This window comes from Oncorhynchus masou, chromosome 15, assembly GCF_036934945.1.
Source record: "Oncorhynchus masou masou isolate Uvic2021 chromosome 15, UVic_Omas_1.1, whole genome shotgun sequence".
NCBI lineage: Eukaryota > Metazoa > Chordata > Actinopteri > Salmoniformes > Salmonidae > Oncorhynchus > Oncorhynchus masou.
Window position 1 is genome coordinate 44,707,641 of NC_088226.1, and position 13,389 is coordinate 44,721,029.

At 45.4% G+C, this 13,389-nt stretch overlaps 1 protein-coding gene across 2 annotated transcripts in view; it reads right to left on the minus strand.

Annotated features, from left to right (window-relative positions):
* Positions 1 to 13,044, minus strand: part of LOC135556287 (serine/threonine-protein kinase Kist-like) — a 29,606-nt gene extending 16,562 nt beyond the window's left edge. For both annotated transcript variants that reach the window (XM_064989361.1, XM_064989362.1), the window contains exons 1-3: positions 12,262 to 13,044; positions 1,295 to 1,629; positions 687 to 884 (exon numbers count right to left, since the gene is read on the minus strand). In XM_064989361.1, the coding sequence (XP_064845433.1) occupies positions 687 to 884; positions 1,295 to 1,629; positions 12,262 to 12,565 (837 nt within the window). In that variant the 5' untranslated portion in view covers positions 12,566 to 13,044. The remainder of the gene's footprint in view (positions 1 to 686; positions 885 to 1,294; positions 1,630 to 12,261) is intronic.
* Between the last annotated feature and the right edge of the window lie 345 nt (positions 13,045 to 13,389).

The window sequence follows — 13,389 nt, forward strand, 5'->3', positions numbered from 1 at the left end:
GTTCTACAGCTACACCATTGAGAGCATCTTGACCGTCTGCATCACCACTTGGTATGGCAACTGCTTAGCACCTGACCGCAAGGTGTACAGAGGGTAGTGCATACATCACTGGGGTCGAGCTCCCTGCCATCCAGGACCTCTATACCAGGCAGTGTCAGAGGAAAGCCCTAAAGTGTCCAAGATTCTAGCCACCATAGACCGTTCTCTTTGCTACCGCAAGGCGAGTGGTACCAATGCACCAATTCTGGAACCAACGGGACTCTGAACAGCTTCTACCCCCAAGCCATAAGACTACTAAATAGTTAACCAAATAGCTATCTGCATTGACACTTTTTGCACTAACTCTGACTCATCACATACGCTGCTGCTACTGTTAATCATCTATCTTGTTGCCTAGTCACTTTACCCCTGAATATATGTACATATCTACCTCAATTACCACATCGACTCAGTACTGGTACCCCGTGTAAATAGCCAAGTTACCATTACTCATTGTGTATTTATTCCTCATGTCCTTCTTATTTTTTTCCATTGTTGGGAAGGGCCTGTTGACAATAATGTTGGCAATAATGTGGTAAAAAAACTAATTTAAGCAGGTGTGTTAGTACTGTGGTGGAACAAAAGCCTGCACACTCAGCATAGTAGCAATCCAGGCCCAGAGTTGGAGGGCCATTCTGTGGACATACTTTCCACTCGGGTGTCCTGACGGTGTCTTTGAGTTTGATGCCTGAGTACATCTCCAACAGGACGATTGCCAAGCTCCAGAGGTCCACAGCGGCCGAGCAGCCAGAGTCACCATCCACCTCCATCCCCGCCTGGGCCAGGGAGTATTGACGCTCAGCCTCCGGGGCACGGTACCCATCTGTCTGGATGTATTTCACATCCTGAACACAGAAAATGGAGGCAAAATGTTTCACACAGAGAATACTGTATCTTTTGTCCATTCTAGCACAACTACCCTCTAGTCAGGGACTACAGCTTACTCCAACATCTGTCCTCCACCAGTTTATTTATTTTAACCTTTTGTCATTTAGCAGACGCTCTTATCCAGAGCGACTTACAGGAGCAAATAGGGTTACGTGCCTTGCTCAAGGGCACAACAGATTTTACACCTAGTCGGCTCAGGGATTTAAACCAGCAACCTTTTGTCTACTGGCCCAATGTTCTTAACCTCTAAGCCCGCACACCAGAGGTGTACTCATTAGTCCAAAATGTTCCCAGTGTATTCACCCATGGTTCCCCTCACCAGAGGCCTACAGTCAGAGCCAAACCCCTATTCTTCAGTTCAAATCACCTGGTTGCCCTCTTTGAAGCTGAGGCCAAAGTCGATGAGTTTGAAGCACTCATCGTCCGCGCTCCAGAGCACATTGCGGGGCTTGAGGTCGGCATGGACATAGCCCTCTCTATGGAGGAAGGCAAGGGCCTCCAGGACGTCCCTGGCACAGTGCTGCACCAGCCACATTGAATGGCCCTGCTTCTGGGAACCACCACACTGGGGGCTGCAGGCTCGGCCTTGGGTACTGGCCCTCACAAGCAGCTCAGACACACTGACGTCCAGCAGCTCAAGCAGCAGGCAGTGCGTGGCCATACCCACCTGGCTGCGGTTGGTGAACACCCCGTACAGCGTTACTGTGGAGACAGACAGGAGGGGTTAGGGTTACAGTCAGCACAGATTTGATTGGGGAGTGAAGGAGGTTACTAGGGGCTCTGTTTGAATACTCAGAATGTATCCTTCCGTCATCCCTTCCTCTTGTAATCACTGATGGGATCCGTAAAGCAAAGTTAACAAAAGGTTATAAAAAAAGCGTGTTATGAAAACATGGTGTATTATATGAATGTTCATGTATTATGAATGCAAAATAAGTCTATATGGTGATATTGAGAAGGTAGAATTAAGGTCATAATCAAAACCATATCCATTTATAGCCCAGTCCTTCAAAAATGTGGTGATTATCAATAAACATAGACAACAGAATTGTTTTATATAGGGGGCAAAGTACTCTCCAATATCTTATCTTCCTTTGAATTGTTTTATAGCAAATAAAGAGCATGGACCTTACACAAATGAGACGGACAAGGTTGGGTTATTAGCAATGTTCCCTCCAAAAATGTTCAGGTCAAATTTCAGGTCTGCGGGGCGCAAACTTGAATGTTATGAAAATTCTGAGCAACTCCCAGCACAAGCTTACTGTGAATGTCAGCCTACCAGAGTAGTCTACCATTAAAAACAATGGAGAAAATGCATCCCATAACATTTTAACGTGGCAATAGCTCTATCATTAACCTGTTTTTCCACTGGTCCTTCAGACAAGGCGACTAAAAATGTTGTTTTATGCAAGAAACTATTTTACAAAATAAACTGCATTATTATTCCCATACCATTATTACAGAAAATCAGACAAATTATGCTACCCTCTTCCTATAAGCTACTTAGCTTATTCAAGAATGTGTCAAAATACACTGTCCCTTTAAGTCAAACAAAAAGCTTTTTACCTGACTGCTTTTCAAATATGTCTAGAAATGCACAAATTTTGTGCTCTTGTAGGAAGCAATCCCTCCCTTATTGCTGACTAAAATGTATCTATAACTGAGCTAATAACTGACTAACTATCAAAGGATATGAACAAAATGTAAACGCATGGCTACATGCAGCTCTCGCTTTGATCTCAAAACAAGATCATCGACTCACGACACAGCTGCAAACACAGTCCAGTTCAAAGTAAATGGCACAGACCCATAGATAAAAATGGTATATTTGCAAATAGGCCTACTGCAGTTCTGATTGGTTATACTGCACCGGTTTCGTAGTGTATGGATGAGTCCTACACAACAAAATAATCCTTCATAGTTTGTTTTAGTATGTTTCATTGAAAGTAGCTAATATTGCATTGTTTCTAACCCAATTCCACAGTAAAGGGAAACGTTGATAGTGTTAACTAGCAGGGGAAATTATAGAAAGTTGAATGAAGTTCAATCTCGTGCTTCTCGGTGGGCTGATATTACTTATGCACCGTGCACAGCAGTCCAGGGGAGAGGCGTGAGCGCACGCAGCTTAGAGGGAACATTGGTTATTAGGATGCTTGAGTACAAATCAGGGTTATCATAAGTTTGTTTGACGTGACTGAGATGGGTTTTATGATATGCCAATCAAGACTTTAAAAACCAGTATTGCCAGGAAGTAGTATGGTTACATGCACACAATAATACGATTGAGGTGAATCGTCAGATTAATATAATAGAATGTTTAAAACCTTTACCTGCTTTCCAAGAAGAACGATTTCTTTAGCCCAAGATTTACTCTTAAAAGAGCCTACGATTACAGTTTTAGGTTCTAAGGAATTTATTTATTAATTTTCAGAGGTAGACAGGCTCTGGCACCCAACAACTCCATCCCAAACTTGAATCGACTCTCAATTGTGATACGGTTCTAGAAACATAAAAGCCTTCACTTTCATATCACATCATATACACTTACTGTACCGGCTTAATTAACAGGTACTTAACGACAACAGGTTTCTGGCGGTTTTCTTCCCTTACACACAGGGGTTCGGAGAATGCTAAATAGCTAATTAGCGCAGGTGGTCCCACTGTCGGTGGATCTTCCGTAAACACGCAGTGTAACATCAAATCAAATTGTATTGGTCACATACACATGGTTAGCAGATGTTATTGCGAGTGCAGCGAAAAGCTTGTGCTTCTAGTTCCGACAGTGCAGCAATATCTGACAAGTAATATCTAACAATTCCACAACAAAATACCTAACACAAATTTAAGTGAGGAATGGAATAATAATATATAAATATATGGATGAGCAATGTCAGAGCGGCATATGCTAAGACGCAATAGATATGTATATACTGTATTCTATACTATGAGATGAGTAACGCAATATATGAAAACATAAGTGGCATTATTAAAGTGACTAGAGTTCTATTTATTAAAGTGGCAAGTGATTACAAGTCTGTATGTAGGAAGCAGCCTCACTGTGATGACTGTTTAACAGTCTGATGGCCTTGAGATAGACAGAGACTGAAAAACAGTTTCTCAGCTTTGATGCACCTGTACTGATCTCGCCATCTGGATGGTAGCGGGGTGAACAGGCAGTGGCTCGGGTGGTTGTTGTTCTTGATGATCTTTTTGGCCTTCCTGTGACATCGGGTGCTGTAGGTGTCCTGTTCGGGCAGGTAGTTTGTCCCTGGTGATGTGTTGGGCAGCGCACCACCCTCTGGAGAGCCCTGCGGTTGTGGGCGGTGCAGTTGCCGTACCAGGCGGTGATACAGCCCGACAGGATACTCTCAATTGTTCACCTGTAAAAGTTTGTGAGTGCTTTTGGTGATAAGCCAAATTTCTTCAGCCTCATGAATCTGTTGCGCCTTCTTCACCACACTGTCTGTGTGGGTGGACCATTTCAGTTTGTCAGTGGTACATACGCAGAGGAACAATTTTTTTCCACCTTCGCCACTGCGGTCCCATCGATGTGGATAGGGGGTGCTCCCTCTGCGTTTTCCGTGAAGTCCACGATCATCTCCTTTGTTTTATTGACGTTGAGTGACGTGTCAGGAAAATAACCTCATACAACAAGAGCCCTCACCTCCTGCCTGTAGGCTGTCTCGTCACTGTTGGTAATGAAACCCACTACTGTTGTGTCGTCTGAAAACTTGATGATTGAGTTGGAGGCGTGCATGGCCAAGCAGTAATCATGGGTGAGGAGGGAGTACAGGAGGGGGCTGAGCACACACCCTTGTGGGGCCCCAGTATTGAGATCAGCGAAGTGGAGGTGTTGTTTCCTACGTTCACCACCTAGGGGGGTGGCCCGTCTCGAAGTCCAGGACCCAATTGCACAGGGCGGGGTTGAGACCCAGGGCCTCAAGCTTAATGATGAGCTTGGAGGGTGCTATAGTGTTCAATGCTGAGGTATAGTCAATGAACAGCATTCTTACATAGGTATTCCTCTTGTCCAGATGGGATAGGGCAGAGTGCAGTGTGATGGCGATTGCATTGTCTGTGGACCTATTGGGGCAGTAAGCAAATTGAAGTGGGTCTCGGGTGAGATTGAGTATGTCCGTAAACACACCAGCCAGCTGGTCTGCGCATGCTCTGAGGATCTGGCTAGGGATGCAGTCTGGGCCGGCAGCCTTGCGAGGGTTAACACGTTTAAATTTCTTACTCACGTCGGCCATGGAGAAGGAGCGCCCACAGTCCTTGGTAGCGGGCCGCGTCTGTGGCACTGTATTATCCTCAAAGCGGGCAAAGAAGGTGTTTAGTTGGTCTGGAATCAAGATGTCCGTGTCAGCAGCATGGCTGGTTTTCCTTGTATAGTCCGTGATTGTCTGTAGACCCTGCCACATACGTCTCGTGTGTGAGCTGTTGAATCGCGACTGCACTTTGTCTCTATATTGACATTGCTTGTTTGATTGCCTTGCAGAGGAAATGACTACTCTGTTTGTATTCCTCCACATTCCCAGTCGCCTTGTCAAGGTTAAATGTAGTGGTACGCACTTTGTTTTGTGGAAATGCTGCCATCTATCCACAGTTTCTGGTTAGGGTAGGTTTTAATAGTCACAGTGTGTACATCATTTGAGTCAATTGGAGGTGTACCTGTGGATGTATTTCAAGTGCCTGCCTGCCTTCAACCTCAGTGCCTGCCTGCCTGCCTGCCTTCAACCTCAGTGCCTGCCTGCCTGCCTTCAACCTCAGTGCCTGCCTGCCTGCCTTCAACCTCAGTGCCTGCCTGCCTGCCTTCAACCTCAGCCTGCCTGCCTGCCTGCCTTCAACCTCAGTGCCTGCCTGCCTGCCTTCAACCTCAGTGCCCGCCTTCAACCTCAGTGCCTGCCTTCAACCTCCGTGCCCGCCTTCAACCTCAGTGCCTGCCTGCCTGCCTGCCTTCAACCTCAGTGCCTGCCTGCCTGCCTGCCTGCCTTCAACCTCAGTGCCTGCCTGCCTGCCTGCCTTCAGCCTCAGTGCCTGCCTGCCTGCCTGCCTTCAGCCTCAGTGCCTGCCTGCCTGCCTGCCTTCAGCCTCAGTGCCTGCCTGCCTGCCTGCCTTCAACCTCAGTGCCTGCCTGCCTGCCTTCAGCCTCAGTGCCTGCCTGCCTGCCTTCAGCCTTCAACCTCAGTGCCTGCCTGCCTGCCTTCAGCCTCAGTGCCTGCCTGCCTGCCTTCAGCCTCAGTGCCTGCCTGCCTGCCTGCCTTCAGCCTCAGTGCCTGCCTGCCTGCCTGCCTCAACCTCAGCCTCAGTGCCTGCCTGCCTGCCTTCAACCTCAGTGCCTGCCTGCCTGCCTGCCTTCAACCTCAGTGCCTGCCTGCCTGCCTGCCTGCCTTCAGTGCCTCAACCTCAGTGCCTGCCTGCCTGCCTGCCTGCCTTCAACCTCAGTGCCTGCCTGCCTGCCTGCCTGCCTTCAACCTCAGTGCCTGCCTGCCTGCCTGCAACCTCAGTGCCTGCCTGCCTGCCTGCCTGCCTGCCTGCCTGCCTTCAACCTCAGTGCCTGCCTGCCTGCCCTCAGTGCCTGCCTGCCTTCAACCTCAGTGCCTGCCTGCCTGCCTGCCTCAGTGCCTGCCTGCCTGCCTGCCTCAGTGCCTGCCTGCCTGCCTGCCTGCCTCAGTGCCTGCCTGCCTGCCTCAGTGCCTGCCTGCCTGCCTGCCTGCCTGCCTGCCTGCCTTCAACCTCAGTGCCTGCCTGCCTGCCTGCCTTCAACCTCAGTGCCTGCCTGCCTGCCTGCCTGCCTGCCTGCCTTCAACCTCCTGCCTGCCTGCCTGCCTGCCTTCAACCTCAGTGCCTGCCTGCCTGCCTGCCTGCCTGCCTCAACCTCAGTGCCTGCCTGCCTGCCTTCAGCCTCAGTGCCTGCCTGCCTGCCTTCAGCCTCAGTGCCTGCCTGCCTGCCTCAGTGCCTGCCTGCCTGCCTCAGTGCCTGCCTGCCTGCCTGCCTCAGTGCCTGCCTGCCTCAGTGCCTGCCTGCCTGCCTTCAGCCTCAGTGACCTGCCTGCCTGCCTTCAGCCTCAGTGACTGCCTGCCTGCCTTCAGCCTCAGTGACCTGCCTGCCTGCCTTCAGCCTCAGTGCCTGCCTGCCTGCCTTCAGCCTCAGTGCCTGCCTGCCTGCCTGCCTTCAGCCTCAGTGCCTGCCTGCCTGCCTTCAGCCTCAGTGCCTGCCTGTCTTCAGCCTCAGTGCCTGCCTGCCTTCAGCCTCAGTGCCTGCCTGCCTTCAGCCTCAGTGCCTGCCTGCCTTCAGCCTCAGTGCCTGCCTGCCTTCAGCCTCAGTGCCTGCCTCTTTGCTTGACATCCTGAGAAAAATCAAAAGAAACCAGCCAAGACCTCAGAAAATAAATTGCAGAACTCCACAAGTCCGGTTCATCCTTGATAGCAATTTCCAAATGCCTGAAGGTACCACGTTCATATGTACAAACAATAGTACGCAAGTATAAACACCATGGGGCCACGCAGCGGTTATACCGCTCAGGAAGGAGAGGCATTCTGTCTCCTAGAGATGAACATACTTTGGTGCAAAAAGTACAAATCAATCTCAGAACAACAGCAAAGGACCTTGTGAAGATGCTGGAGGAAACAGGTACAAAAGTATCTATATCCACAGTAAAAAAAAATATATATATATATATAAAAAATAAAAAAAAGAGTCCTATACGGACATAACCTGAAAGGTCGCTCAGCAAGGAAGAAGCCACTGCTCCAAAACAGCCATAAAAAAAGCCAGACTACGGTTTGCAACTGCACTTGGAGACAAAGAACGTACTTTTTGAAGAAATGTCCTTTGGTCTGATGAAACAAAAATAGAACTGTTTGGCCATAATGACCAACATTATGTTTGGAGGAAAAAGGGGGAGGCTTGCAAGCCAAAGAACACCATCCCAACCATGAAGCACAGGGGTGGCAGCATCATGGTGTGGGGGTGCTTTTCTGCAGGAGGGACTGGTGCACTTCACAAAATAGATGGCATCGTGAGGGAGGAAAATTAAGTTGATATATTGGAGCAACATCTCAAGACATCATTCAGGAAGTTAAAGCTTGGTCGCAAATGGGTCTTCCAAATTACCTCAAGCATACTTCCAAAGTTGTGGCAAAATGGCTTAGGGACAACAAAGTCAAGTTTTTGGAGTGGCCATCACAAAACCCTGACCTCAATCCTATAGAAATTGTGTGGGCAGAACTGAAAAAGCGTGTGCGAGCAAGGAGCCCTACAAGCCTGACTCAGCTACATCAGCTCTGTCATGAGGAATGGGACAAAATTCACCCAACTTATTGTGGGAAGCTTGTGGAAGGCTACCCGAAACATTTGACCCAAGTTAAACAATTTAAATTAAAGGCAGTGCTACCAAATACTAATTGAGTGTATGTCAACTTCTGACCCACTGGGAATGATAAAGCATTCTCTCAACTATTATTCTAACATTTCACATTCTTGATATAAAGTGGTGATCCTAACGGACCTAAGACAGGGAATTTTTATATATAATAATAATAATAATAATAATAATAATATTTTTACTCGTATTAAATGTCAGGAATTGTGAAAAACTGAGTTTAAATGTATTTGGCTAAGGAGTATGTAAACTCCCGACTTCAAGTGTACATGGCTGTGACAATAAGCGAAGAGAATTCTCTTGAGATAATATGGTCAACATTTGATTGTGAGGAATTCTAGGTCAGGTGAACAAAAGGACTTGAGTTCCTGTATGTTGTTACAATTACACCATGAGTCATTAATCATGAAACATACACCCCCACCCTTCTTCCCGGAGAGATGTTTATTCCTGTTGGCGAGATGCACTGAGAATCCCGGTGGCTGTACAGACTCCGATAGCACTTCCCGAGAGAGCCATGTTTCCGTGAAACAGAGTATGGAGATATGGCCGAGTGGGAACACTAACCCTATAAAAAAGGTGTGTATAAATGTATCCTTTTGTTTTTTGAAAAATAATTCTCAATGATATGAAAGAAGAGGTCCTTATGCTTCCAAAACCGTACCGCAAGCACTGCATGTTAATGTTCAGACCAAGTCTCAGGGCTCTGAGAAGACACCGCACAGAAGACACCTTCGTCCAATGACTTATTTAATGGAACAGAGTCATGATCAAGGGCTACGATTTCCCTAATAATACTGTTTACATGGACACATCTGAAATCGTGCTACTTGATGATGTAAATGCATTTAAATAAATGCAGAAAATGACTGATCAAAATAAAATGTTCAACCACAGCGACCATGTTCCGGGGCGGCAGGTAGCCTAGTGATTAGAGCGTTGGACTAGTAACCGAAAGGTTGCAAGATCGAATCCCCGAGCTGACAAGGTCGTTCTGCCCCTGAACAAAGCAGTTAACCCACTGTTCCTAGGCAGTCATTGAAAATAAGAATTTGCTCTTAACTGACTTGCCTAGTTAAATAAAGGTAAAATGAATACATAAAAATGTTATTTTTGCAAAGCCTATTTTTTCTGAAGTTTGGATGTGAAAACTGAAAGTATCTATCTTAGAAATAGTTTTTACGAACTCTTACAGTATTGACAAATGCAAAAGAGCTGAGGCTTGCGCTACAAGTGCTGGCACATGCGTAGATCATACACTGGAAAGCGAGAAGGGTGCAATTGCAGCCCGCAATTCAGGGCATTCCTGCATCTGCAGGAACCCCTCTTTATACTTCTATTGGTCAATTTTTCAGTTAGGACAGGTGGGAGGCAGGGGCGCTCCAGTACAGTAGGTGGCATTAATACACAATAATATTGGATGCCAGCCACCGATAAACCCTGCAGAAGAAAGGCCGGTAGCTAGCATGCTGTCGCCCCAGCCTCCCACGCAAGCGAGAGGCAGGGGCGACCAGGAGACAGTGTCCTTCACCCCTGGCTTTCGGGAACTGTTTTACTGCAGTTCTGTTAACGACGGTGAGGGCAGGTGTTCGCCATGCGGGAGCCAAGGACACCGTCTAACGGTGACGCTCCTGCAAGGAGGACTCCGATAGGCGGGGGGGGGTGTTCCTGCCAATAGAAGAATGCCAACATGCCGTAACGCCCCAAATTGTGTGCTCAGTTGCGCACTATTGAAAAGACAATTAAGCTATTTACATGTACGAATACATTTTAAGATTGAATCAAAACTGAAAATGTTGTGACGCTACGCCCATATTCTTAAGAATTGCATTGTGTGCTCTAAAAGCAAAGAAATAGTGTCCCCTGCTTGTATACTTCGAAATGTTTACGAATATAGTACGACATCCGAGCACTTGTGGCATACTAAATATATCGATACTATGACCAATAAGCATACTACATACTCAACTTACGTCACAATAGTAGTTCGTATGAGTATTTGAACATTGCTCAGGTGTTTTAATCAGCATATGCTTACTAAGATTTTGACCTTAAGCCGATTAAGATAAGCAGAGTAAGGTGTTTACATGACTATTGCCATATACTTGACCTACTGCCATAATAAGTTTAATATCAAATGATTAGCGTGCATGTAAACACTCACAACTTACTATGACAGATCAGAGACAAGACTGATGTGTGAGACTTGGTTTTAATTAGATGTTGACCGATTAATCGGAATGGCCGATTAATTAGGGCCGATTTCAAGTTTTCATAACAAATCGGAAATCGGTATTTTTGGACGCCGATTTTGCTGTTGTTTTTTTTTTACACCTTTATTTAACTTGGCAAATCAGTTAAGAACACATTCTCATTTTCAATGACGGCCTAGGAATGGTGGGTTAACTGCCTTGTTCAGGGGCAGAACGATAGATTTTTACCTTGTCAGCTCGCCGATTCAATCTTGCAACCTTACGGTTAACTAGTTCAACGCTCTAACCACCTGCCTCTCATTGCACTCCACGAGGAGCCTGCCTGTTACGCAAATGCAGTAGAATCCAAGGTAAGTTGCTAGCTAGCATTAAACTTATCTTATGAAAAACAATCAATCATAATCACTAGTTAACAACACACGGTTGATGATATTACTAGTTTATCTAGCATGTCCTGCATTGCATATAATCAATGCAACGCTGGGGGATGATTTAACAAAAGCGCATTTGCGAAAAAAGCACAATCGTTGCACAACTGTACCTAACCATAAACACCACTGCCTTTCTTAAAATCAATACACAGAAGTATATATTTTTAAACCTGCATATTTAGCTAAAGGAAATCCAGGATAGCAGGCAATATTAACCAGGCAAAATTGTGTCATTTCTCTTGCATTCATTGCATGCAGAGTCAGGGTATATGCAACAGTTTGGGCCGCCTGGCTCATTGCGAACTAATTTGCCAAACTTTTACGTAATTATGACATAACATTGAAGGTTGTACAATGTAACAAGAATATTTAGACTTCTGGATGCCACCCCTTAGATAAAATACGGAACGGTTCCGTATTTCGCTGAAAGAATAAACGTCTTGTTTTCGAGATGATAGTTTCCGGATTCGACCATATTAATGACCTAAGGCCCGTATTTCTGTGTGTTATTATATTATAATTAAGTATATGATTTGATAGAGCAGTCTGACTGAGCAATGGTACGCAGCAGCAGGCCCGTAAGCATTCATTCAAACAGCATTTCCGTGTGTTTTGCCAGCAGTTCTTCGCAAGCATAGCGCTGTTTATGACATCCAATAGTCAAAGAAATACAAATGGTATAGAGAGAAATAGTCCTATAAATACTATATTAACTACAACCTAAAACCTCTTACCTTGGAATATTGAAGTCTCATGTTAAAAGGAACCACCAACTTTCATATGTTCTCATGTTCTGAGCAAGGAACTTAAACGTTAGCTTTTTTACATGGCACATATTGCACGTTTACTTCTCCAACACTTTGTTTTTGCATTATTTAAACCAAATTGAACATGTTTCATAATTTATTTGAGGCTAAATTGATTTGTATTGATGTATTATATTAAGTTAAAATAAGTTCTTTCAGTAATTGTTATAATTGTCATTATTACAAATACATTTTAAAATAAAATTTTAAAAATAAACGGCTGATTACTCGGTATGGCCTTTTTTTGCCTCCTCCAATAATCGGTATCTGAGTTGAAAAATCATAATCGGTCGACCTCTAGTTGTAATGACAGATTTGCAATCAGCTGGACAAGAACACAGACCCAAAGTATCCAAGGTTAAATGAGGCTACACCCTTGGCAATAAGACTCATCATTTGATTCTCACATAGCCTAGTCATGGGAGGCACACTAGAAAACAAGCACTAATTCCAGAGATTGTGCACAGTACAACCATATTGCAAATCAAACATTTCTTACCGATGTTTTTGTGTCCTTGTACGTCTTCCAGCACGGACCTCTCCTTTTGGTACCCGTAATCTCCACTCTGAGTGTCAGCCTGGAACTCCTTAACCGCGGCCGTACTCGCCCTCCCCGAGCTCACACGGTATACTGAGGCCGAGACGCCTTGCCCTAGCCGGGTCTGGACGTTCCAAAACTCTCCAAATATTTCAAACAACACCGGCTTCATAGCCTGATCAACGCTTCCAGGAGATCCTGCCATCAACACTAAGCTATCTGGACGGGGTACCTTCCCACTTGGATCTGAACTACAGTGAGCCATTGAAATGAATGTCAATCAAGCTAGACAGCTGTACGCAGCTGCGAAAACATAGCAATCAACCAGCGAGACACCCCGATAAAAATAACAAACGCATCTACGTTACACAAGCCAGGACTGCAACGTGTCGATCGTGGAACTTAATAAATCAGTTGCGGGCTTCAAGTGTAGCAGCCAATAGCAATACTTATGTTCCTAGCTATGTTGACATGTAAGCCACTTCGCATTTGCTAGCTAACGTTAGGCTAATTCTGCTGAATGTGAAAAGTTGGCTACCTTCGCTGGCAAGATAGCCAAGTTAGTCCGACTCAAACATCACCTTAAACAACGTGCATGCAGAAGTAAACCAAATAAACGACCTAATTGCACGCACTGAATCCAAACACTTTTGTTAAGCCAAGTAGTTTGCATTTCGAAAAGTTTCTTCTTGATTTTGAGGAGAGAGTCTTTTGTCGTTGTTTAGCCGGCCATGTTCCCGGAAGCAGCAGTCGTAAATTCCATTTTTTTTTACTCAATTCAAACGTCACGTTTCTCCATTTCTACTTCCTCTCGGACCTGATTGGATAGGTAGTTGTAATTTCCCCTTACCGATCTAAGAACAGTCTACAGTTCAATAACGACATAGACGTATAAGAAGGGTAAACAAATACACTGACGGTAAATCAGTTCTTATTGGATGGTATCATAAGTATTTTACTATCATAGTTGTCTGAGATGGTTAACGCGACTTTATGATTCACTTGATCTTACAAATTATTTATTCAATACTGTAAGGGTAAATGTAAAATGCACAAAAATATGTAATACGGCAAAAATGTGTCTTCAAA